Raw genomic sequence first — 27,870 nt, 5'->3', positions numbered from 1 at the left:
GATTTTATAATTCCTTTAACTGTCTCTTCTTCCTCCGCCCAAAAAAATTAATCCTGAACACTTATCTGTACTTCTCTCTTACAAATAAAGACCCTGAGTATTTGCCTCAGTCAGAACTGAGATTTATGGAATGGAGATCAAAACTGGGAAGAAGCAAGCAACACCCATTCAGACAGAAGCACTTAAAAGTAATAGAGCATTAGAAACAGAGAGCTGGCAGCAGAGTGCTGCAAGTGCACGAGGAGAGGGAGGAAGGACAAAGTGATGTTTTTATAGCACTGTTTCTGGAAAGAATAATCCTGGGACTATTACTGTTTCGGAAGAGTGCAGCATGGGAAAAGGTAGTTATCACTGTACCAAGATGTGCTGTGGCTTTTGGTCACTGCTTTTTATAAAAAATTTTACTGTTCAGGTAAAAGAGAGGAAAGCAGTGAACGTAACAGGGTAGCTCTCCAGAGAGCGTGCCCCCTGATTGCAGTGAGGCTGTGCAGATCTCCAGCACTGAGGATATGGCCCTCAAACAAAAAGGGATTTTTATTATCTATCTCCTTGTCTTTTTTTTTTAATAGTTGAGAGTTACAAGTAGACCTGGAATAATGGCAAAATTATTTTGTTAGAATAAAAATAAGCCAATTCATTGTGTAGTAAAAAGAAAAAACAAGGAGCTGTAGGAATTGGTTATAATGCAGGAATCAACATTGTCTCTTTTTATATTATTCCATGAGGAAATTCTTACCATTATTTAAAGCTGGTACAACCCAAGCTTTGTGTATAAAGGCTGAATAACAAGAAAAAGAGAAGAATGTACTGTCAGGAAGCATACATAATCAATGTAATTTTCATGAATTAAAAAACCCAAGATAGGTATGGTTCATTTTGTTATGGTTCATTTTGGAAAGTCCTGGAACACACAAGAACTTTCCTACCCAGCAGCTGAGCTGGTACATTATGGGTAATTTTTATGCGTGAGTATCCTGACCTCTTTTCTTAGTCAGAATTAATTCTGAGTAATGAGTTTGCCAGATTAAATGCTTACATACGATATGTCATAATGGCACATATATGTTCCAAAAGGATCTGCAAAGCTGAATCCAAGGAGGTAACAAGAGCTAGGATGCATCTCACATCATGTTAACTATCTCAAAGGCAGATGGTCTAGCACATGAGATAAGACATGAAATTTTCATGACATTTCTAGATAAGAAATAAGCTAATTTAGGCAGAAAAGCTTTAAAAATATTTTTATTTTGCCACTGAAATCACTTTCACAGAATGCAGAGAGCCAAAGAACTGGTGCACAACTCTACTTGGGTTGCACACTTTTTAAAAGCCTTCTGGTGTTGATATAGAATTAAACAACCCTCCAGGGTGTGCAATATGTCACTCATCCACTTTCGATTGGGTTTCTCAGTACTGCATATAAATCACAGCAATTTCTTTCATATGCTGTTTTGTTTTTTTTCAGTGCTATGTTTTCTTTCATGCAACTTTTTATTATTTAAATGAATGGTTTAAATGTATTTGCATCTATTGCTCACTATTAATGGAATAAAGAATCATATATTTGTCTTTAGGTATTACCTCATCTGTTACAAAACAAATGATGATCCTCCAGTCAGCCCGGAAACCTGTGCTGCCATCTTGGAAAAAGCCCGCCTTGACAACTGGGTTCTTGGAAAAACTAAAGTAAATTTTTAATATACTGTATCTGCATTATTGCAGTATGTCATTGTTAACTTATTAAGCAATTTGCTTTCTCACCCATTTGGTTGGGGTAGCTCTTGGTCTCTATCGGTTTAAAAAAACCCACCCTTTGCTGAGTACTGTTCCCTGATATCTGGCTGAAATCCTGACCCTGTAAAGTGTTAAAATTCTGATCAGCTCTAGTGAGGCCACAGTGCAAAGCAGTATGTGACAGCAACACTGCTTGCATTTTCTTTCAAAAAATGTGGTAGTAAGGATCCCAGTGAGTTTACTCCAAGCTTTCTTAAGGAAAACAAGTTATACTTCTTCCCTGGAGCAATCAGACTCACAAACGGAGAGGAAAAGGTTTTGGCTTTCCAGCCGGAGGCCTCTGTTGCAGACTTTGCTGAGCACTGCGGGAAGAGATAGCAGGATGATCCCATATATGTGAAGTGGGGGAAGACTTTATTAAAGAGAAATACATGTCTGTTTCCATACCCTTGCTTTTGGTTCTAGCTCACTAGTCTTCCCAGTGTGCCAGAGAGGGACACCCACCCACCCTCAATTGACAGATCTCAGGAGGTCTGCCAGGGAAAAGCAGCGTCAGACAAGTACTGCACCAAGTCTCTCTATTTGCTAATGTAACAGAAGTGCCCAGGAAGGATATGGATAGAAAGAGAGATAGATCCTAAGCTATCTGAAATCACCTCAGTGTAGAAGAAACAACTGTTCTTCTGACACATCTTCCTGGATAGGTGGGGCAGAAGCCATGAAGTTACCTCCTCCTCACCCTTTATTTCCCTCTGCTGTCTTGGTAAGGCTAATGGACAACATGCAGCCAAAGGAAGCATATTGTGAGATCTATAGCTTATGTTTACTTTAATTAGGGTTAACCTGTATCTGTACCAACGAGTGAGCAAAGATCGGGGGAATTCTGCAAAATAAGCATAATTATTGTCTTAATTGCACAAGCTCTTTCTACACATTTTATTTCATCCTAATGTACACCAGGAATGTGTTTGTATCTCTCGTGCTAGACGAGTTTTTCAGGGGTTATATGAGCTTCATGCTTGATAAAAGCAATTTAGTAGGTAAACAATGCCTTAGATTTAATTGGAAAGCAGGGAGGTTGAAGGTTCCAGATTTGGATCACATTTATGTAAAGCACATCAGATTTGTGAGGTTAGCAAAACTGTCAGCCTCATAGATTTATAGTTACAGACTGAAGTTTTGCACTGGGACTTTAAAACATCTTCCCATGACAGCATGTATAAGCAGGCACTGACAAAAGATGTTGAAGGGGAGAGTAAGGTAAACTAACACCCCAAAGAATCAAAATGCTATCTTTAACAAGAATGATCCTTTAGATACTACAGCTAAAGAGTCTGTTCACCATTTGAAACCAGCTTGTAACTCTTGTTGATGTTAAATGGATTGAGTGAATACAGGGCCTGGGAGGGTAACAAACTTTTGCTTGTCTGCCTATTCTTTTTAAGGTATTCCTCAAATACTATCATGTGGAGCAGCTAAATTTAATGCGGAAGGAGACAGTTGACATGATTATTTTGATTCAAGCTTGTGTCAGAGGGTGGCTGGGTTCAAGGAGATACAAAAAGATAAAGGAACAAAGGGAACAAAGTGCTATCAAAATACAGTCAGGTAATAGCTTTAAAACATTTAACATTTTGCTTAAAGCTAGTGCATGTGTACAGTTGATAGATGGATGTGCATGCTGGATGTGGATTTTGCTGTTTTCCTGCTGTTAAATTTGACAAAATATCTACATTTGGTGATATCTGTTCTTGGGAAGAAAAAATTCTTTTAACCAAGTTATGACAATCTCTTTACTGAAGTTACGTTTATCACTGTTACATTTAAAAGGCAATTTTAACAATGGAAGGACATGATTACACAGATGATACTGTTATTAATAATATTCTGGCATGCTCTGACAACATCGTATAATATAATAATGAAAATAAAATGTATTAACCATCCTAGATAATAAGACCAATTACACTGTTGATGGAGACATCAACTGAAATTTTTAATACATTTCAAACATCATCTTATTTTACATTCTGATTCTCTCGTGTTTTGTGTTCATTTCATTCATAGTAACTTTACTCACCAGAAAACATAGTTTTTATGTAGATTTACTGCTTGTGCTTGTTTGCCATTTTTTTTGAAAGATAAAGCCTGCAAAATATTTATGAATATTTTAATGGAGGTCTATAATTCCTTCCAGACTTTTTTTATTCTTGCAGCCTTTTGTGTACCTAATGGATTATTTAATTTTTGACATCTCTTTTCAGCTTACAGGGGTTTTGTGGCTCGTAAAGAATACACAAATGCAAAACGTAATAAAAAAGTGGAAGAATATATTACTAGACTTCAAGCAAGTAAGAATTGTTTACTTTTGTGGCTTTTAATGTGCTATCCATACACAATATGTTGATCCAGATTCTTTGCTGTTACCTAGCTACACTGATTGACTATGCTTATTTACACATTCCAAGACATAATTTATCTATTATGTATCTATATACAGTGGTTGAAACGGGTCAATGTATTCTGTTACCAGTACCTCACAGTGGCTTAGGGGCACTTTCCACAGCTGTGAAGTGGGCTGGTTAAATGCCATAGCAAGCCTTTTCACTCCTAGTCTGATATGTCTAATAGCTGATATTGTTATGTTTGAGAAGACTACAACCTGTAATTTCACTCATGTCTCTGATTCTTTTTTGCCATCGCTCAGTCCAACCTAGCAAAATATTCCTTCTCTTCTGCAGCAATAATCACCTTGGGCCCAGATGTATGCTAGAATCAAAAAACAGAATCTAATCCAGTGATGTGCCAAAAATAATTACACACCTGAAAGTTGTCAATCATATTAAGATATTTAGCAAATGCAAAAGTATGAATTTAGCACTCTGCTCTGTTGATCTCCCCAATGTTTCTTCTTGTCTACCTTCTCTGTCCTGTGTGCAGTTTCATTTCAACTTTTTTCAGTGCATGAGAAGCCAGAACAAAATGGAAGTCCATTTTTACTTAGCTCTCTCAGTTTTTTTCCCCCCATTTATTTCTAAAGCAATACAAAACTCCTCTTCCAGCTTGAAAACAAAGCTTAGACAGCTACTATCTCATAACAAAGTTCTCAGGACATTTCAAAGGTGAACGAGAATAAGTCTGAAAAGACCAGACAACTTATATTGGTATGCCCATTGACAATGTAACTTGATTTATTTTAAAATAACTCCTGTTGAGTTGCTTTTGTATCAAAATGGGAGGAGGATTGGCTCAGAAGTCCAGGAAACTCTAGAACTATTCCAAGTGCTTTATAATCTGCACTTTTTTAAGGCCCTGTCAGACTGCAGTATAAAACCCAATTGTGCCACTTCCAATAAGTATTTGGGTTCCTTTACCCTATATCCAATTATCAAGATGTAATTTATGTCCCTTTTATACAGTGCTTCTTACACTGAACCACTGCATCTAATGGAGCCCAAGTTGGTCTAAATTATGAGTAGGGAATGCTAAAGCAAATAAAACCTAGCATCAAGTTATACGAATGTGTTAGAATAGACTGTTTATGCTCCCTTCCCATTTTTAAGTGAGCTTGACCTTTCCCTGTGATGCAAAACACTCTCAGCAGAGTTGGACTAAGAGCTCCCATATCTACCATCTCCTCAGGGTATTTAAATCATCCAAATCCTCTACCACCATAGTCTTGGTACTGCATTTGGAATTAGAGTTCAACAGAAATATTTTGACAAAACACTATGTTCTTTTTATTTTGCCAGGGATTACCAGATTTGTGCTGAATCCCTGGAATTGCAGACTTGTCCAAATCACAGCACTGTGGAGACTGTGCTAGTTCCCATTAGGAAATTATTTGCAAGTTCAGGAATTTTTGAAGCAACATTCTGAATGCAATTCAGTTTCTGATTAAGACACTTCAGTGTAGATGTCTAAAAGTGACCTAGGTGTTTAAACTCCGCTTTTAGTCAGCAGAGCCTAGAGTTTGATTCATTTTATTCAAAACCACCAAATGCTCAGCTCATTTGCCCCCATATTGGTATCTAGTGTCATTTGAGATGCCCTAGGTTATCTTGCCTGGCCTCCAGCTTTATTTCATGTGGTATACCCAACTTTCCCTCACCAGAAAGTCCCATCTGTCTTGTTCTTTCTGCCAGCTCCATGCAGGTGCCTCGGCTATCCTGGAGCACTTCAGATGGCACTAGATACCTGTGTGCTGGCAACTGCACCAAGCCCCTAATGACTAGTCAGTGCCTGCATGTCTCAGGGAAGACCGATGTTTGAGTCCTTATTCATCCTGGTTCAGACCAGAAACTTTAACTTGTCCCTCCCACAAAGCACAAGTAGTGAGTACCCTTGCTACAGTGCACCTGGTTACTGTGGAGCTTAGCACATCTTTCATGCTGAGCTTTTTCATTTTGAATAATGAGTCTTTGCAAAAGGAGCATGAGCTAAGTCTTCTGTAAGTGCTAAGCTATAAAATTTTCAGTTTCTCTCTGATCTAGTGAATGTTCAGCTAATTCCAAGCCTGTGCCAGAAGAGAGCCTGGTAGTCTCTATAGCCTGATAATCAGGCGTTTCCCAGGGAAATGAAAGACTGAGTCAAATCAATTGCCTGAATCAGGCAAAGCAGGTACATGAGGCTGAGAGCACTGTGTTCTAGAGGCACTTCTACAGCACTATGCTTCTGCTTCATTCTGTATCTTCCTGTATTTTCTTTAGTCCAATAAAATACGAAGAAAGAGCTTGTTTGTATCCTCATGTAGAATGGGTACAGCTGTCTGAAATCTCAAAAAATTTTGTGGGACAGAATAATTTCAGATGAAACGTAATCATAACCACCACCCCGGTCCTTATTTCCTTATTGTTTTTTGTTTAATGCTGTTATCATTTGACTCTTTGAAATGCGTGGGACACCCATTTCTTGTTGCCTAAGGTTGTTTTCTATTACAATTTGTATCAGTTGCCAGAGGATACTTACTCAGGAAGAAGAGAAAAGAACTAACTGAGGCAAGGAACAAAGCAGCAATAACAATTCAGTCTCACTACAGGGGACATAAGGAGAGGAAGATCTTCAAAAGGAGGAGGTAGTGTTATTTTCTATCTCTTACGTCACTCAAATGTGTCCCTTTACCTGCTGAAGAACAGCGATGTAAGCTAAAAGTGAAGCAAATTAGGATTATTCTAGGTATATATGCAGAGGAAATGTACATTTATGTGGAGGTTTTTAATGTCAGTAGCCAATTTTCTCCTATTTTTAAGCCCAGGGAATAAAGTCATATTTAGGGGAAAGACCAACAATATTGTGCTTACCTGTAATGTTAATGTAATTGGTAGATTAGTCTCTTTCTGGAACTAGCTCATCATAAAAAATGCTCAGACAAGAGCAAGAAATAGGTGTCTTCAAGGAACTGTTCTTCTCATCTTAAGTCACTGAGATAAGCATAGGTGATGACAGCGGAAACCCAGATGTCTTGCTCAGATCAAACAGCTAAAAGTTAGGTGAGGTGAATCACATTCTAAATATCTCAGCAATGTGGTTGTAGTCCCAGTCTCTGAAATGGAGCTAGTAGCACTTTGCTCATCACCATCATTTTTTCAGTGATAGCATTTAAGTAGGTGGACTCTAGTCCAGAGAGGTGGAAAACAGCTGTGAAGGAGTCCAGAGTCTTTCAGAGGGAAGGAACAGGGTGGCAGATTTCACCTGGCACTGAAGTTTTATTGATAGTAACAAAGACAGTTTAGGGAATAGGTCTTTTAAATTTGACCTGGACCTATGCCCAGGATCATTCTTTTTTGCATTTCTAGTGTGATTTGAGGCAGTTTTCTTTCATGAATACGTTTAGGATTGTGTGTATTTATACATATTTAAGGTGCTAAAAAGTTTCTGCCTTACATTTTTGTTAACATTTAAATTAATTCTTTACTGTTTTATCAGCCCTCATGCAGCCTAGATTGTCCCCCTAGCAATTTTCCGTGCAGAGTTTAACAGGGATGTCCCTTTTCACTGTAAGAAATAATAATCATCAGACAGACAGAGATTGGTTTGCTATGTTTAATTCCAGCTATATGCACTAAATCTTTCCCATGTTGCAATGTATCAAATTGCCATTTAGTACACCAAAGATAGTTGTAAAGTTGTCACTATCCTTCATCTCCTTCAGCTATAATTTTTGCCCAAAACTCTATTCCATTCAGGGAATCACTTAGAAAGAGACAAACTGAAAATGCAGCATCCATTAGTGAAAAGGAAAAGGATGAAGAACTTCAAGATAATGAGGAAGGTCCAGCTGGAGTGAAGAGTGCCCTTCCTAAAACAGAAGAAGAAGCAGCTGTCATTGTTCAGAGCCATTACAGAGGCTACAGAGTCCATAAACAAATAAAGGAACAGCACAAAAAAATAGCAGAGGAAGAATTATCTGCTGTGGAATTCCTTGAAGCACAACTGCAGCCAGATCAAAATGATACACTGGAAGAAGCAGCAAACGAGGAGACTCAAGATGAAGCTGATGCTGTTACTGACAGCGAGTGCTCTGGGTACAGTGACACGGGGAATGTACAGGAGCAACAAAAAATATCTACTGAAGGAGAGGGAGCTTCTGTGAAGCAGAACCCTGCAGTAGAACATGTTGGTGAAGGTGAAGAACAAGCCTCTTTGGAAGAGCTGTCCAGCAAATCTTCTGTCAAAAGCACAGCTGAGCCTAGTCCCCAGCAAGAGCAAGATAATCAAGACACACTCAGTGCAGATGGGCAAGATCAAGAATCTGCTGTGGTCCAGCCCAGGAGTGACAGGGATGTGGAAAGAAACCACCTGAAACATGAAGCAGTGATGCCTACAGGATGTAAAGGAATTATAAGAAAAGAGTCACTAAGAGACTCACAGAAGCAAGTTGAGGCAGAAAAACAAGGTTCAGAAGACAAAGAGAAGGCAGCAGTGGTTATTCAGAGCAGTTACCGGGGTTACAGAAGGAGGGGACAACTCAGAAAAGAAGGGAAACTACCTTGCAAAAGTCAAGAGAAAACTATAAAGGAGGCAACAGAAACAGTGCACATTCAAAATAATGATCCCCAAACAACAAAAGATAGGGAAAGCACCAGTACTGAGGCTGAAGACTCTAAGACACTGAAGGGAGACTCAGAGAAAGAGGCTTGTGATTTGGCAGCCTTTTCACGGCAGGTAAGAAGCTTATAAGCTACGTATGTTGAACATAATACTCTGAGCAATGACAGAACGGCAAAGTTATTTTACTGGCTTCAGCGGCACCAAGGTTTTACACTCTGAACTGAGACTGAGATTTTGTAATGAATGTTCTATAAAAATGTGTATTTTGGGCTGCAAGAGAAAATACCCTTTTCAGGAAGGAGGGAAGACAAAGAGCACTGGCAAAAAAATTATGTTCATTTTAACCTGGTTTAGGTTAAATGCAGAAGCTTGGCATTTGTTGAAATGTGCGTTTACCAGGCAAGGCTCTTAATTCAGTAAACCTGTGAAATGTCTCTGTAAATGAAACTAAAAGTTGCTGTGTCAATGTCAGGGACTCACACATGTGCAGAGAAGTATGCCTACAGCTGTAGAAGCTATTTTGCATCAGCAAGGCACCATCTGCTCACATGTGTGAACCAATATGAAGTAGATGCAGGACTGGGCTGCAGTGTGGAGTTTCCTATGTGTCTTTTTTTTTTTCTTCCCTTTTTTTTTTAAAGGGGGATGGGGCGATAAGTGTGGTAGGGGCCTGCACTGAAGTACATGGAACAATACCTTTTAAATTCATTCTCTAGTCCACTGTTTTACCTTTGATTACCTTGGAACTTATATACTTACTTATATAATAATGTAAAATCCTGTGTTATATTTTTCAGATATCAAAATTATCTGAAGACTACTTAGCATTGCAGCAAAAATTGAATGAAATGATATTGTCACATCAGCTGAGACCCGTGATGCTGTCCAAAGATAAGCAAGCTAATGGCCGACTTTCTTCTCATGTTTGTCAGTCAGGTAATATTGAACCTTACTGTTAGCAGAATTTTCATTTGTAAACAGGACTGTCAAGAAGCAACTCCTAGTCATGTTTTTAAAGGCCAGGGAACTAGTAGATGAGTTAGCTCTGGCTTCTCATATAACTCATGCTGTTCATTTTTGTACTAAGCCCCATATCAGTATATGTCTGGAACAGACATATCCAAGCCTGGTTGGGATTTACGTATTTACCATTTTTCTTGGTATTTTGTTTCAATGCTGCTTGAGATTGGTGAATGAATCATTGTGAGACCTAGACATAGCATCTCTAGAAATACTTTTATTTGGTAAAAATTCCACATTGGCTCTTTTCTACTCATATGTTGCTCAACTGTGTGTGCTATTGGTAAGATATGGGACTATGTTTTAAAAAACAAAATATTTTTTAGGTACTATGTCAAACAATTTACCAAAGTTTGTCACATTTATGCTGACTAAAGTTTAGCTATCCACAAATGCAACTGAGGCTACCGAAACTTGTAACTCCTACCCATGCTGGTGGGTATATCCTTAAAATTACAAGTAAAGTTTTATTAATAATTGGCATCCATTTAACTCACACACTTAAGAGGACATTACCTCTGAAAATATACTCCAAAGTTATTTATAGTCCAGTTAACATGGGCAGTGGGGTTTCCCAAAATGCAAGCACACTTGAAGCGGGTTAGGTGGCAGTGGGAGTACTGGAAGAATAAAGGTGGAAGACATGGGATTCAGAGCATGCAGATCATTAAGACCTGTGCCCCACGGAGAGGTCCACAAAGAGCTGACTGAGCTGACTGAACCTCTTCATTTAGAATAGACATAATGGGGGATTTCCTCAGCTTGTGTCTTGGACCGCAGATGCAGAGGAAGATGAGGGCAAACGTGGCAGATGACTGGGTGGGTCTCCATTTCTACAGGGGGGGCTTGTGCCAGCCCATGTCACTGCACTGCCTCTGAGGAAGATCACTGCTCACCCCTGCACAGCTGGGATCAGATCCAGGACTGTCCCTTGCTGCCCAGAGCTAATTGTACTATTTTCATTACAACATTGTGGTTTCAGTTGTCATGTATGCTGAAACTTCCTTCTGTTCCCATGGATACATTGAAGAGATGGTAAAAGTATTTCACTCCCACTTTGCAGTCCTCTCAAATGGGCAAGCTGCTAAAACGAGGGCTTGGTGTTTACAAAATCTAAACCTCTAAGTGTAAACTGGCTGGTAGTAGATAATCTATGTAGTTCAACCTGTTTCCAATACCAAAGACTGCAAGAGAACACAGATGTGAAATGGAAAACTAAATGCCATAATCTTTCATTAAAGACAGAGCAATGCTTGTAATTGTCATTAATGGGTTTGTACTGAGTTCTCTATTAAATATTGCTGGTTTTTGACAACACAAACCTGAGGAATTAAAAATTCATGCTTTGGAAAATAACTCTTGGTTCTTACATATTTTCTCACAGAAGCTAGAGAAGAGAGGTAGATAGAGGGGAAGGGAATACACAAATCCCTGTTTTACCAGTTAAAGATCTCATTACTTACACAGGTGAACCAGGTGAAAATGTACCAGTATGTTCATGCCATGTGCAAAATGGAGCAAAGTCTACTCTTAAGGTTGCTATAAATTTAAGTAGCTCTACGGGAGGCAAAAGGATGCCAGAGTTTGTCACCTTTGCGTGCAACCCTGCTTAAAGTGGTGACCAGTCAGCCACTTCACACTTCCTTTATCTCTGAAAAAGTCCCACTGCTTTAAACCTCTGTGGTGTCATAATACAGCGTTTTTCCAGTGGTAAAGTGTGTGAAAGTGCTGCGTTGTATCCTTTTGAACAACGACATGAAAAATGTCATACATTTCTTTGAACCAAGTCAAAATGCTTTTTAAGACAACACTGAAACAGTTGTTGAGTGCACAAGAGACCAGGTCTTTGGCCTCATTTTAGTAAATAGAAGGAAGTAAGATTTTTTTACACGCTAATGTTTTGTGGTCTTAACAAAAGGAGGATTTATGTTTTCTCCTGACAAATGTTTGTATCTGTGACATGACAGCACTTAGCTCTTTTGTGCACCAGGCAAAATCTTTACAGAAATTCTGATGACTTACAAGTCCCCCTTTTTTTGTCTTATGGATGCAAAAATTGAATGTTTGCTATTTTGACTGTCTTCTGCAAAAAATGTCAGCAATAGCAATCATAACTTCAAAATAGTAGGAAGCATCAAAAAGAGAGTCCTGAATGCTCATATTCATGCAGATTAAAACATACTTTGTAGTCAAAGCATGCTCATTTCAAGATGGCTCATGCAGAATTTTTGCAAAATATTTTTTTTTCAAAATAAATATGGTGGACACATGCTTTGGTTTTGATTAAATTGCTGCAAGTTGGCATGTAGACAAAGTAAGTACAGAGCTCAGAAGTAGTTACTTTTTTCAAAGGTGAATGCATTTCAAATGAAATAGTGGGTGCTATTTGACTAAGAAGCTATGACTGAACTCACTACAGAAAAATGTGCCACCAAAGCACAGGCCAGCTAAAGTTGTCCTACCAGCCCTTAAACACTGTAAAGCTTGAGTTGGCCCCTTCTATCTCAAACCAAACTAGCCCTTCCAGCCTGTTTACTGCTGTCCAGCTAGTCACTCACTTGAATGCTCTGCTCCAGTAAGTCAAACCACCCCAAAACCAGTCCTCATCCAGTTCTTATTAGAACTCTTGTTCCCAATCTTTCTGTAGCCAACTTTCCCTTGATACAACAGGCTTCACACTTTGAGCTGGGTCTGGTTCCTTGGCTGCCCTTGCCCAGCTGGTCTGAGTTGGGCAGCCTTAGTTTGTGTTTGCTGTGTTCTGTTGTTGACTCAAGTACCTCGTACAACTTGTGTGGCTACTCATGATAAATGTAATGAAGGTGAATTTTTCCAGACATTGGACTTTAAAAAAGCGAGAAGGAAGGCGAGCTGGGCTTTAGCCAAAGACTGTGTTCTGCCACCCTTCCCAGCCATGATGTGAAGCTTCACTCTCTGCAACACAGTTTAACAGTGGGCGCCAGGCTCAGCCACTCACCTAGAATATGGAGTGATGGCAGCAGGGACCCGATCCCTGATTTCTCACATCCCCACAGCCATATTTATAACTGCTAACCAGTCCACTGAAAGACCTTTCTCAGTGTGGAACGTGAACTTTCTTTTTCTACATTCAAATATAATTCACACAACAGGAAAACTGTATTCTTTCCAGCTATGATCAATGCACAGTGTACTGAAGGAGGGGAATTCACTGTAGTAACTCTCCAGCTTGCCTGTGAGCCGACTGGAGCCTAAGCATTACAGAGCTCAATCACAAAGCTGCGTTGTCTTAAGTAGATGTTTATTATAGCAAACATGATCTAACTAGATGTAGAGAATATTTAAGTAAAAATATGCCTGTGTTCAGTTCATTTAGGTTGTACTGTCTACAACACAGGAGTTATCAGCATTCTGGATATCATACTTTCTTCCTGTATGCAGTATAGTAAGATAACTACATAAAACAAAGACCTGAGGTAATGTACTGCAGACTGTCATGCTAAAGTGAAGCAAGTAGATGTGGTGAGTGATCCACTGTCTATTAAACAGGGAGGAGCCTTCCTGTCTTCTTGCCTATATTATGTGTTACAGTACAATTTATACGCACACATTTACAGAAGGATATGCTTTTACTGCAGGTTTCCCTCTAGGGCTACCTTTGCTGTCCTACCCTTATGAAGGCAATGATTGTTGAGCTTTAGCTGTCCTTTGAATCATGAAGTATTTACCTATTTGTAATTACTTTGGTCATTTACATTTATTTACACTTCTTCCTCAGCTTCACTAGTTGTATATGTCATTTTACAGCTATAACACGTGAATTGTATTTTATAGCTGTATGCCAGGTTAGGAATACTTGTCCACCTTCATCTGTGGGTAGGTGGCCATTGTTTGGTTTGAGAACTTACTGGCTCCTCTGATAAAATATTTTATTACGTTGCTACCCACAGAAGGGGAGGAACTGTGGGGCAGCTGGATGGCGTACTGTGACAAATGTTCAGATTTTCAAAACTGTTTAATAAAAATGCAAAGCCTGCAGTTTAAAGAACATATGAGCAAAAAGGTTAAATGAATCTTAAATCCACAAGGTTAAGTTGTTCTTAAATGAATTTATTTGTATTTATAAAAATGCATAAAGCAAGCTGCACAAGGTTCCTGGAATAAACAATATTCCCTGTGGCTTGAATTTCTGAGTAGGTTATATTTGCTTGCTAAATGCTTTCAGCTAAACATAATGGCTGCATCCCAGGACTGCACCTTTGGATTGCTAGTGAGCCTTGGGTTACTGTGGTGTCAGAATAGATGCACAAATTACCACTGTCAGGTTTTTTGAGGTCAAAGCCTGAAGTGAGGGGAATTTGATCATTATGGGAGCAATTCTTTTTTTCTCCAGATGAATAATGGTGCCCATCCTTGTAAGTATTAAATGACAGTTCAAGTACAAAATCTCAGGAAGAGAATTTTCTATATTTAGAGTGAAATTCACATGGTACAAGGAACTCCGGTGCAGCTGAGGACCTCTTCAGGTACACGAAGCAGTGAGACAGGCAGGGTTTTCATCCAGGATTTCTCCTGCTGTAGGCTGCCGCAGCACTATTTATGGAGGTTTCATGGGCAGCCTTTGCAAGGAAAAGAGAGCCGTGTAGCACTGGGTGAGCAGAGCAGTATTCCCTGGCCGGTCTTTCTTCTTTGCAAGTGAGTGTCCGGCCAGGGAGCAATGAGGCGTGGGACTGGCGAAAAGCAGGGTAGTCAAGCACTTCCGCTGTCTGGCCGTTCTCAGCTCCTGGAGTGGCCCTTTGGGCACCATGCAGCCAGGATGTACAAGATCTGTGTTGGGAGCTGGTCAGATCCATGGCAGAGCATAAGATTTGGGAGGTCATGGAAGTGGAGTACAGCCATTTTCCTTAAACATCCTCTCTTAAATAGCAATAATCCCAGGTCACCAGACTCTCAGAAATGAGAGTATTAGTGTCAGTCAGAGACTGAAACTGCTTCCTTCAGTGGGGCTGGCGGGACTTAGGCGCGAGAGATCACACACTCTCAACTCCTGCTGGATGCAATTGGAAAGTTCTCAGTCTCTTGCAGTTCCTAGTTCTAGGTCTGTGCCAGAATAATCCGTCTGTTTTTTCCAGATAGCTAAGAATTTGCATCCATCAACCGTTAACTTCCAAATCTGTGGTAAACATCCCGTGAATAAACAATACCTGAAAAATACTAACCAGAATGTTAAACAGCAGTGCTTTTCTATGTGCAAATCCCAAACCTGAGTAATTACATCCTCATACTATGTACAATTAGGACAGTAAAAAGGTATGCACGTAAATGTTGTAAGCAGTAATAGCTGTTCACTTCTCATTATCAAGTCCTGGAATTCCAGTTGCTGTATTTGCATTTTGCTGATTACTTCTAAGCCCCTCTACAAAACCCATATAATTACTGCTCTTACTCTTGTTTTTCTTCCTGCTTTATTCTGAGCCTGGCTTTACACTTCCTGCCCTCGTAAGATGTGGAACAGCGCTGAATCAAACATGTAACATTTCACTTAAATGACCTGAAGACAGGTTTATCTCTTTCTCCAGGTGGCCTAATAAATAGAGACCTTTCATCACTTAGATGCTTATCACAGCTGTAACCACACTATTTCTCCAGTCTTCAGTGTAAGATCTGTTGTAAGTCATACATTAATTTACATTGGCATCCATGGATGTTGATTCCTTGAGATCGTTGTCTTCCAAGCTTATCGTTGTATGTCAGAATTTGCAGACACAGTTCAACCTAAAGGGCTGTTGATACTGACTCATCTTTATTCAAGCATTTCTTGCTCATACTTGAATGTTTCAAGCACTTGCAGCTCTCCACAGTTTCCGTAGTTTGCGGTGGTGTTGAGGATACACATACATTAAATGAGCTGGTCCTAAATTTCATTGTCCCTTTTCTTATTTTTTCAGTGTATTTGGAGCTTTCAGTGAGGACTGAGTATGAAAGTAGTAACACCTTGTAACTGAACACCATAGAGTCAAAGAGTGTGTGTGCGACTTAGGTAGGAACCTTTGTGGTAGTGTTAAACGAGCTAGCTGCGATACTGACAGGAATAAGAAATTTTCCATAGATTTGCTAAACCTTCTTTAATGTTACCTGGCAGCCACACTGTTCACATGTCTCTGCTGACCCTTAACTCCGTAGTCATTCATTCTCAAGGAGAATGACCTTAACTTTTATTAAACTTTCCATCATCGCTTGATCAAATGTACGTTTTGACAGTCTGCTTCAGGTTTGGGCAGCAGAGAGATATAACTTCCTGGGCATGGGTTACAGCATGGCTGACATTCTCTGTTGAGGTTCAAAAGCAAAGCATCCATGTCACGAGAGCAATACCTCTTTCCTTTGACTAATTGAGTACTGACTGCATGCACTTAAGCAATTTGAGGAAAATTCTTCTCCCTTTCAACTTGTTCAACTCGCCTACCTGTTGGTAAAACCTTTAAAAAGGAATGTCTGCATAGCATCAAATGTTTTTGTTTCCGATTTCTCCTACGCATTGCTTCTAAGGCATGTGAATGTGTCACAGCACTGACAGCACCTGTTCAGGCAGATGTAACCGCAGGGCATGGGCTGGCTGCAGAGCCGGGAGCCTCAGCACAGTCTTTCAGTCCAGCTCCTTAGCTGTGCCAATGACTAACTGGGATGTAACCTTAAGCAAGTCTCGGTGTGTCTTGCTTTGTGCAGCTCATTTACCCTGCTAGTAGGATAGGGATGATAGTGCCAACCTGACATTTCCAAAGTGCTTTGACGGCTACTGTTGTGAATGCTTTTCATACCAATGTTGTAACGTATGTATTTAAATATTTGTTAGATAGAAACCATCGGTTTTCCTTTTACATATAAAGCACACGGCCAGATCTTGCTAGAGATACTTGAAGTCTTAAGGAAAAATAGACTATAAGATATTTTAGTACAGAGAGACTCGGCTTCAATAAAAACCTTTTCTTTGTAATGGACTCTAGAAGCAACATAATTGGCCTATTAATAAGTGAATGATTATACTCCTTCTTTATGCTTCATTGCCTACTGCAGAAAGGTATAGGCCATCTAGAAAACAAGCGCATCAAACTCACCGTTTATCAGGCTTGGGTATTTAATTTGCCTTCCACCTTTAACTCTACTAACTAAATGATTTCTGGAATTATCAGCAACTAATAAAAAAGGAAATTTTACTTTGTGCAGTGAGTTATCCAATACAAGTCACTACCACATCAGCTGTATTTCAGTAGCAATGAACACACAAATATAAGTGCAGAAGGAAATCACAGGTTCACTTTCTGGTGAAACAAAAGAAAGCTAAACCCATCAAACTGTTTTTTTACTTACTGTAATTTGGAAACAAAAGTCAGAATTGCATTTTCAGCCCTCTATGTAATTTTAAAAAGGAACGATGGAGGTCCAAGCTTAGAAGGCTGCCTGCCCCACCATGGTATTTCTGTCCCCTCAATTCTTTTGCATAGCTCATACATACGTACAATGCACGAGCTGAGGTTAAAAGCTATTTTTTACTGAAACCCTTATCATTGCCAAAATGATTTTTTTGAATGTAAGAGGAGTCGTCTTTGCAGAACACATACGCAAGAAGTATACAAGTAATTTCATTTGGAATAATTGTAATCTCAAATACGATAATGCTTTATGTGTTTGATGAATTAAATAACATAACAGCATACATAGTGATGAATTCTTAGGGGACAATAAAAAATCTGTAGGTATTATGAGAGCCTTTTCCTTAGAATTTTCCTAAAGCCCTCAATCTGGCTTTGTTTTCTTTCTCCAGATTTTCATGTAGTCATGATCTTTGACACAATTTTTGAAAATGTCTGACAGACAAGGGGTTAGGTGTTTCTATTCAACTACACTGAATTTTACGGGGGGGTGTTAAAGTATTTTTTTCCAGTTTAGGCTCCTGTTGTGTTTAAAAATAAAACAGCAAAGATATGCCTCTACTCTGTCACAAATGGAAACTCAGATAACCCCAGGTGGCCCATTTGAAATGCAGCAGGGTAACAACAGCCCACATAAGAGCACAGTCAGGCCTGCTATACCTATTCAAATCAAAGAATGTAATTTATATTTAATACAGGTTACTAAAATGAATGTATTGCATCTAAATTTCATTGTTTAACATGAATTATCTGTACCCTGGCTTAGAAAAATACCATTGTTCTCTTAAGTGCAAAATGTTAAAAGATATTTGTTCATTCGTTGCATGAGAAGCAGTCTGCATTTCAGATAAAAAAACTAAAACAATAAATGTAATCATTATCCAACTACAATTTAAATTAACATTATTCATTCTGCCTCCTCTGTATATCCATGACCTTTACAAACATTTATTTATCACACATAACAAAAAACTTACACAGCTAATTTTGCAGGAGTCAACACTGATGTATTACTGATCCTTTCTCATTTTAAATGATTGTGCCACCTCCTTAATTAAAAAGATGTCTGATGTACATGGGAGAGTTTTTATTTTTATCGTGTAAAAGGGCTTCTGATGGTCATTAGAGAACAAAATACATTCTTCCTTCTAAGACTCAATCACATGTAGTTAGCACATTGGGGTTATGGAGTTAAAGTCACTTCATGTGAAAGAGGCTTAGGTCAGCAGAACACACTTCGGTAATTCATTGGGAGCTAGATCCTCATTCCACCCTCACACTATATTCATTTATGAGTAAGGAGATGTTTTTTCTCATGGACTGTCCTCTGAATACTTCTGTGATGGAACAAGGACAATCTAAAATCTCACTGGATAATGCAATATACTTGGACACACCATTAACCATGTGCTGTGCTTCATTCATCACCCTGTATGTGTCCCTATGACCCATCTCTATCGTAGGTGTTCTGCTGCCCTGCAAGCCCCGCCTCCTTCAACATGAAGGAATTGCCGTAGCCCCCTATTAACTTTTCCTATAGCTGAAGCTGAATGTAAGGTGGTCATGCTCACCACACTGTACATTTGTGGTTCCTCAGCCCCGCTGAGTCAGTTCTGTGGTCTCAGAACCTATGAGCCTATGAACCCTTAGCAGCCCTGTATCTTAGTACTGTCAGAATTGCATATAGATTTTTAACAAGCAAATATCCAAGACATTTGTCTAGTTCCCCATGTGCCAGCCAATGTAACCCACAAGTCGGTGTTTAACTTTGAGTTTGGAGACTGCCAGAGGACAGCAGTTCCAGATGTGTTAAAATCTTGATTTCGTTTCCATTAGAATGAAAACATTTTTTGCATGTTTGCAGAAAGCTTTTGTAGAAATAGACCAGAAGTTGAGTACACTCAACTAGATTACACTGGATGTGACAGACATGGTCATGCTGTGTTGCCCAGTGGTACATGATTTGTCTTGAAACAGAACAGCCTTGGCAGGAGACCTTGGGGAAAATCTACGCCATGATAATGTAGAGGACTAACCTCTGAATCAGAGGTCTAATGGTAGTTCCCTCATTCAGCACCTTACTGATTGGCTTGAGTCTTAAAAAACATCATCCCCGCTGCCCAGGTCTGTTACGAGTTGGTAGCCTTCCAGTAGCCATTATCCTTCAGAGTCCTTTTCTGAATGTGGAGCATCAGCCCTTTTCAGAAGGAGAAGCCTGTGCCAGGCAGACTGCTCGGCTGTTCCAGCCTGACATTCGTTACATAGCATGTGTCCATGTGGTAGTCAGGACTCAAACGGATAAACCCATTCCCCTTTTCAATCTGGTCATGGAAGTGCCCCCAACAGTTGCTTTCTTGAGTTACTGCAAGCAGTAAAAGTGGCTACATGGATTTTTTTGCTCTCTTTGGTGAAATAAGCACTGATATCTTCTGCTTTTTTACAGTTGCGGCCAAAGTAGAAGACTCTCGCCCAATGCAGAGACCCCCAAGGAGGCCACGGAAGCCTAAGACATTAAATAATCCAGAAGACTCCACCTACTACACTCTAATACATGTGCGTTTAGCAAACTTTTGTGGGCTAAGACTGCCAGATAATTCCCATCTAAACTTTCTTTCTAATTGCCCGATTCCCTGTATTCCTTTCTAATACAACATAAAAGGTGTGCCCTGCTGAAAGGAGGCAGGCCACAAACCTCACATTTCAAACTAGATTTGAAATTATTAAGGTTCAGAGTTACCCTGGATTGGGGCCCTAGGTCAGGCCAATTTTTAGTTTTGTACCTAAACATACATACATTCATTATACACATAAGCAGCATTTGCACTTTCGATACCCAAATTAAGTGCCCAGTCTCCGTAGTTTCTTTGTAAGTCACAAGAGAGAAACAGGTTCATTCGGAGAGCTATTTTGAGTGTCTAAATTAGTGCTTGATCTTGCAGAGAGAGCAAATATTAAAATAGGCTGTATTAGTATGCACACTGTAACTTCCTTTACAAATGTGTCAGATTGTGATTATGAAGGAATTGGCAAATACCAACAGCTCAGGAGACTAATGGATTTGAGTGTCCCTATATATAGCCTTTGGTCCAAGTTCAGATACCAAGGGCTGCTTTCCACTCTTGACTTCAGTGCCCTTAAATATAGAAAAAAAGGCAAGAAAGTAAGCAGAAAGAGAGAAAATGTAAAAGCAGCTCAGAAAGCAGTTCCAACAAAAAAGCAATTAAACGCATTTGCTCGAGGTGCCTGTATCTTAGTGACCTATTTTAGCAGCCGGTGAGAGCCCAGCTAATAAACTAACCGTAGCAATCGCTTCTCCTTTCAACAGAAGGTGTCACCAGGGCCTTTAGGGAGAGTTCTGCCTGGCCTATCAAAAAAGGCAAATACGGCTGTTTTATTATGGGGGCTTTGAAATAACACAGCTTTAGAACAGTGATATTCTGAAAAGAAATTATATTCTTAAAAATTAATTGGCATGTAAGAATAAGATTTGTTTTGTGAAAGCAAGATTGGTGAGATAAAGGACTGAAATGAAAGGCATGAAACTGAATTCTGTATTAGGAAATTTCTGAGGTGAAGTGTAATTCTGAAGTAATGCATATTTAGAAAGCCAAGACTATACAGTCAGGAACACAGTATTTTCTGAAAGCTAATTTGTTACATGGCCAGCTCCGTATCAGAAAACAGCCATCACATCAGCGTGAACAAAAACTGCAGTAATGCCGGGGAATTCTTAAACTAATTTTTAGCAGCAGTTTTTCAAGGTACTAAGCAATTGTACCTTCGATTATTTGTATTCTTCAAGAAGGCGTGAAAAAGAGAAGCCTGTCTTCCTAACACTGGTAAGGGAAAGGTTCATGTAAATATCTACTACACGGAAGCTTAGAAAGGGGACCTACTAGTTCTTAAATTCTTAGACCTTGGGCAATCATTGAGCTCTAACTTGAGGGTAGTCAGCTTTTCCAGCTGTCATTAATTTTCAACCTTATTAAAAATCTCTGTGACCTGCAGGTATTCACAGATGATTATCAAGCCCAGATCACCTGAAAGTGAAGGCACGCAATATGAGTGTGTTTTTTGAAAAATTTCCTCTGTCTTCTGCAAAAACAGATATTTCTCTCACATCACGTTACAGATATTAGACACCTTCTATTCTCACTCATCTCCTTGCATATTAAATGAGCTAAAGTGGTGCACAGGTATAAATGAAGTCTGACAATAACCCATTGTTCATACAAGGCACTAAAAGTTTACTTTGGGGTGTATTTCTTTAGATCGCTCTGTCATTCTGAAATTATATGTCTTGTGCATTTACCTGCATAAGAAGTGTCTGTCCATCAGGATTTCTGGTTCTCAGTGACTTTGCAGTGGTACAATTCACTAATTCTAATAAGTTTTCACTCGTTTGCAAGAAACACAATTAAGACCAAAATTAAGATAAATAAATAAATGCAAAATTAAGATTTTGCACTTAAAAATACTGCTTTTGAAGTGTGATGCTTTAGATGCTGCAACATAGCATTGTTTTGGCTGTAGGGAAGGAAATTATTCACATTCCCTATAAATCTCTCTCCTCTGCACTTCTGGATGTTTTGTATCCTGAAGGTGCTTTCGCCACCTAGTATACTGCTTTTTAAATGTCCATTTTATTCTACTAAAACCTGTGACAAGACTGCATTGACATTAATGAGAAGAGGCTTATGCCTGCTCCCACTGTAATGCCTGTATTCATGGAAATTCTCATGGCATCACAGTAAATGTGCCTCAGTGAGATACTGTTGTCAACTTCATTAAAGCAACTATAGATATTTGAAAGTTTGAGATCTCCTTTTTTGTTCTGATCATGATTGCTTTAGTTTTTTTCACATATGACAACTGAAATTTGGGAGTAGTCATGCTAATCCCATTCTCCGTCTCATGGAGATTCCGAAAAGAGATTTTTCTGGGGTGCTCGCTCAGCAAATTAGATTCTCTAAAATTTCTTTTAACGAAGAATATACAACACTCTCCTACCTAACATATTGATGAACTGTATCTTTGCATAAGCTTTCCTCTTAGTATTTTTTAAATTACTTTGTATTTTCGTAGAAATCAATACAAGACGAAAAACGGAAACCACGAAAAGAAAGGTAATTTTTTTCATTATCTCACTATTGTCATCTCAGTACTCTAGAAATAGTTCTTAGCTGTACTTCAACCAGGAGAATAAAGCATTAAAAAAAGCACGGTAATTTGGTGATTCACAGGAAGGACATCGTACACAAAGTTAAAATATGCAATTTTCAACGACAAAAATCCATTATAGAATTCAGTCGTTCAGTTTTACTACAGCATGGCCCTTTACCATGGCAACACAAGCATAATAATAAGTTAAGATAAGGTCCACATCAAAGATAGTTCTGACACAGAAAATAATTTAAGGTGCTTAAAATTCCAGTCAAAGCAAATGAGCAACCAGTTCTTTTTTCTTAGCAAAAATACAAAGACTGTTAAAATTCTCTCCTAAAAATATATGACTGTTTGGAAATAGATCATAAAAAATTAAAACAACAATTATTAATAACAGAGAAAGAATAGTAGCCCTTGAAATTTTAACCAGAAGTCTTTTCTTCACAGTGTAACTAACCTATTTTGATGGATCTCTGCAGAAATAAAGCAAGCAATAGATAATTCTGCCCTTCCATATCTTAGATCCTTACGTGTGCTGTAGACCTGGTTCACAGCTCCTGACATACCTCATAGCTTTATTTTATTTGTGTTTCTATATTTAAGCTTTTTTGCTGCTCCCCAGTGACATTGCTATAGTACTATAGCATGCGTGCTATGGTAGCCTGGTCATAGATGCAAGATGAATGGGCTCTTAGCACTATCCTCGGCTGAGGCTGCAGAATACAAACTCCGTATCTAAAATACGTATCTTAAAGGAAGTTACATGACATTATATGCACATAATATGTGCTCACAGCATCTAGCTCCATTCAGCCACAGTTTAAATTGCATTTGATTATGCCACTGCTTAAAGGATTCGCTTCACGTCCATGTCCCCCGTGTCTGGTCTGTTACAGTTCTTCTTCTGATGTAATTTGGATCCTGAAAAAAATTCACACCTATCGTTGTCTCCCGTTCAGCCAGGAGACAATCCAAATCCAGTGTTTTCTCTCATTTGGCCTCAGTTAGGTTTCACTCATCTTAAATCTAGTTAACCAGTTCCATGACTGCATCTTCTTTCATGTGCTGACTCTCTATTGGTAGAACATAGCAACTGAAATCAGTGAGTTATTTCTGGTTTCTACCAATGTGAGAATTGAATTCTGAACTTCTGTTTTCAGGTTGCTTTTAGGATATTATTTTTTTCCTAGCCATTCTAAACTGGATGTTGGGATTGTTTTTTTCTGTACATATGATACCCTGGATAGCATTCATCTAACAAAATAAGAGACATCTGCATTATTGACACCGATACCTGAACTAATTGCTTTAGACTCTCTTCTTGTACTCAGAGAAAAAAATAGTCATCTTTAGCAAAATGATTCATCTCTTCCTCAAAGAGATATCTAAAATAGGTCAGATGAATTATACCATAAAAATGCCTCTCCATTGAGTATAATGGCAAACCCGAACAATTTCAGTCATATATGTCTGCTTCATGAACATCTAAAAGTAGCATTCCAAAATTCTCAATATCTGCATCGTACAGCAGTCACATTTCAGAGGCTGATTTCTTGTGTTTATATATATTTTTCCTTAGATCCTCAACACATAACCACAACTAATAATGATATTTGGTTGCCTTATTTTTAAATGTTGAATATAATATTGAATAGTGGAACTGTTAACTTAGTGTACTTATTTTTTGACAGTCTAAGCAAAGTCCTAGACTTAGATATCTACTACCAAGAAATTTCATCTACTGATTCCACCTCAAAGGACAGCAGTTCTACCACAAGAAAGAAGAGACACCCAGCTGAGCGCAGGACTTCAATTTTAAGAGCTACTGAGCGGTAATTCATACAAAATAATAACTGGAAAAAATAATTGTTGTATATCCTTGTTGACATTCAAAAGATTCATAAAAAGAAAGATACACTTTAAAATTTGACATAAATCTATTTTTTTATTCATGGAATCTTGCCAAATTAACTTGTAAAATGAATAGCTGAAAATTTCCCATCTTTATGCACCAGGGACAAATGCTTGGTGTTCAGCTCACCCGCTAGTTTTTGGCTTCCCAAGTGCCAGATGAGATGGACAGACATCCTGCTGTAAATCTCTGATCTAAAATCAAATTAAACTAAAGCAGTGTCGTGGTTTAACCCCAGGTGGCAACTAAGCACCACCCAGCCGCTCGCTCACTCCCTCCCAGTGGGATGCGGGGGAGAATCAGAAGCGTGAAAGTGAGAAAACTCGTGGGCTGAGATAAAGACAGTTTACTAGATAAAGCAAAAGCCGCGCACGCAAGCAAAGCAAAACAAGGAATTCATTCACTCCTTCCCATGGGCAGGCAGGTGTTCAGCCATCTCCAGGAAAGCAGGGCTCCATCACGCGTAACGGTGACTTGGGAAGGCAAACGCCATCACTCCGAATGTCCCCCCCTTCCCCTTCTTCCCCCAGCTTTATATGCTGAGCGTGACGTCATATGGTGTGGAATATCCCTTTGGTCAGTTGGGGTCAGCTGTCCCAGCTGTGTCCCCTCCCAACTTCTTGGGCACCCCCAGCCTACTCGCTGGTGGGGTGGTGTGAGAAGCAGAAGAGGCCTTGACTCTGTGTAAGCACTGCTCAGCAGTAGCTAAAACATCCCTGTATTGTCAACACTGTTTCCAGCACAAATCCAAAACACAGCCCCATACGAACTACTGTGAAAGAAATTAACTCTGCCCCAGCCAAAACCAGCACAAGCAGAACCTAAAAATTGTATTTCTGATCAGTTAGGTTCTAAATAGAGTGGATGTGCACCGAACTTTCTGCCTGCTTTCTGCAGAGAAGCCACCAGCTTGACTGCCTCCTTTTCTGGCCATCCTGAGGTGGCTTCCAAAATGCAGCTTGCCATCTGAGAAAAAAATAAAATGAGATGGACACTTACAGTGAGCTCCACAGGCAGGTTAAAAACAGAGCAAACAAATTTACGCCAATTGAAAATCTGGTTCAGTAACCATCGGGCAAATGCTACTGCAAAGCACCCCCACGTTCTCAACGTTTTTATGTCCTTTTATTATGTCCCCTTCCTAGAACTCCATGTTGTTCTTCTGTGTTCATCTGCTCTTAATATATAATGTGTTTGTTCCAAGGTGCCTGCTTTATGCAGCACAGGAAGAGGCCTAGCAAAGCCAGTTGATTTTTTTTTCTTTTTCATTTTTTTCCCCAAGGGTGGAGGTTAAGCAGTCAATTAGGAGCGTTTGCCAAGGTAAATGTTTTGACTTTAATTTCTAAAACATTTCTGTGCTTAATCCCTAGGTCGAGGGTTGCAGAAAGCCCCCTGGAAGAGAGTAAAACTGAAGATAATCCCTATGACTACAGACGACTGCTGCGGAAGACCTCACAGCGCCGGCGCCTTATCCAGCAGTTCTAGCTGCTGCTGCTGTTCCTGCTGCCGTTTGGCTTTTATTAGCATAATCTTTTTTATCATTTTATACCATGTGCTTCCTCTTTTTTTTTTTAAATTTCCAATGTTTCACATTTACAAAGTGTGTGCTCATGTGAATATGAATTACTGTGGTTTACAGCCCAACACCGTTGCAAAGGGACAGTGTCAGTCGCATATCATATACTTTAAAAAACCTAATATAAAAATCAGCTTTCTTTCGGATACCACTGCTACATCTTAAAATTATTAGACATTAAGCAGCTTAAATCGAGTTTACTTTCCTCAATGCATATTTCTTTCTTTTTTGCATTTCATCAGTCTCATCCAATTAAAATAGATCATGTAGTTTATAGTTCCCTAGTTAAGCTTTCAAATTCCCATATGCACCTTCAGAAAACCTTACTTATTGTTTCTAATAAATTGTTTTACAGGAAAAAAAATTACAAGAGCACCATAGGGGAATTTCTGCTCATTTTAGGTTTACAATGCCTAAATTTTGGGATCAACTGTATATGGCAAGTGTCCCTCTAATGAAACAAATCTAAATGATTAATTGGATAGCATACTATGGCAGTTTATTTTATTATTGACTTTACTGTAAAGCTAGTAGCCAGTTTTAAAGGTCAATATTATGTGTATAATCTTTATGTTGGAGATGTCCATTTATGGGAAGTGTATCCAGCCCTCTCCTCTGCCTCTGAGCTTTGTGACTAAGTGATGAACTTTTAAATTGTGTTTGCTTTGTTCTCCTTTGCTTTACATTTTTAGGAATCTTAATCTCTGGGGTACCAAGAAAGGAATAGAAATACGTTCTCTGATTGATTGCTGCCTAAGTGTAATGCCCATTCTTAATCAGTTTCACTAGAAATTAAGTGGAAATAAAAGCAATAGCCACCGTGTTCAAAATTTCCCCCAATTCTTTGTTCAAAAGACCTTATTTCGCAGAAACCACACAGATAATTGCTGCGCTTCCTTTCAGGATTCATAATTGCATGTTCCCAGCTGCAAAGCAAGAGAAGGCAAATTTCATGATGCCAGTATAAAGCCCTGATCCTGCTCCCTTGCTTAGCTCTCTTAAATACTACAATTGGTGGCAGCAGTGAGCCACGGGGGTCGGGTTTTTGTCTGTATCCCCCACACTTGGCCCTTTCCCCAGAGACAGGTAACCATTGCTTCCTGAGCTGTAACTAGTTATAAGGCTGTGTACTGGATTAAAATTTGCTGCAATGTAAAATTTGCAATAAATTGTTTAAATTTTGAAATTGGTTTTAAAGTTGCTTTCTCATGTATTCTTAAAACGGTAAAGTAAATAAAAATGCATACAGCAGTGATACGGTTGGCTGTGTCTGAATTACACCCAGAACTGATGAAACACTGAACTGGGGCATGAGCGAGCAAGGCAGGGAAGAGCTCACAGCAGCCTCTCGCCATGGAAAGCCTGAGTTATCGTCTACGTTTCCTTAAAGCTGATGTGATCTGGAAACTGGAACAGACCCGTAATTTCAGAGATGCCTGGGCTGGTTTTCTTCTACTTTCTCACCAGGGCAGTGTTGAAAAACATCAATACGATTCCCTGCGATTTCAGTGGGGGGAACAGTCCTAGTAACCATGTGAATGCATGTAGAAAGCGGAGGGAGTTGCCCACTGCCGAACGCAGCCTGGGAGCCCCCAGGGCCTGGCTGCGAGAGGCAGAGGGGGGCCTGGGCGACCAGTGCTCTCGGCAGGGCCAAATCCCGGCCTGGCATGGTCTCGCCTGCCTCCTTCCTAGGATTAGGGCTTGAAATCTCTCCTGTGCGGGAGGAGAAGCAGCCACGGCAAGGACGGGCTCCGTGCTCCCATGAGGAACTGGCTGGGTGGAAGGGGGAGGTTTGGTAGCCTTCAGAATCGACGTCGGGGAGGGAAGGGGAGCGGTTGTTTTCCTTCTTTTCCAGGCTCGCCTCGAGACCTGCTGCCCCCCACGGGGCTGGAGCGGAGAGGGCGGCTCCGCAAGGCCCCCCGACCCCGGGGGTGTGCGGGGAGACCCGCGAATGCCCGGAGAGATGCCGGGGCAGGCAGGCGCAGGAGCAAGAGCCCCCCCCCCCA

The 27,870-nt window shown here is 39.7% G+C and overlaps 1 protein-coding gene across 1 annotated transcript in view; it reads left to right on the top strand.

The window, feature by feature from the left end:
* MYO3A (myosin IIIA) overlaps window positions 1–25,773 on the top strand; it is a gene marked incomplete at its 5' end in the record, with an annotated part of 56,197 nt that extends 30,424 nt beyond the window's left edge. The window contains 9 exons of the mRNA XM_009329137.1: window positions 1,575–1,686; window positions 3,180–3,342; window positions 6,685–6,808; window positions 7,965–8,898; window positions 9,582–9,720; window positions 19,654–19,763; window positions 22,296–22,336; window positions 24,068–24,208; window positions 25,659–25,773. Of these exons, the coding sequence (XP_009327412.1) occupies window positions 1,575–1,686; window positions 3,180–3,342; window positions 6,685–6,808; window positions 7,965–8,898; window positions 9,582–9,720; window positions 19,654–19,763; window positions 22,296–22,336; window positions 24,068–24,208; window positions 25,659–25,773 (1,879 nt within the window). The remainder of the gene's footprint in view (window positions 1–1,574; window positions 1,687–3,179; window positions 3,343–6,684; window positions 6,809–7,964; window positions 8,899–9,581; window positions 9,721–19,653; window positions 19,764–22,295; window positions 22,337–24,067; window positions 24,209–25,658) is intronic.
* Between the last annotated feature and the right edge of the window lie 2,097 nt (window positions 25,774–27,870).

Source organism: Pygoscelis adeliae, unplaced genomic scaffold (genome assembly GCF_000699105.1).
Source record: "Pygoscelis adeliae isolate BGI_AS28 unplaced genomic scaffold, ASM69910v1 Scaffold427, whole genome shotgun sequence".
Taxonomy (NCBI): domain Eukaryota; kingdom Metazoa; phylum Chordata; class Aves; order Sphenisciformes; family Spheniscidae; genus Pygoscelis; species Pygoscelis adeliae.
Note: the sequence above shows the minus strand (reverse complement) of the source record. Positions and strands in the feature narration are given on the sequence as shown.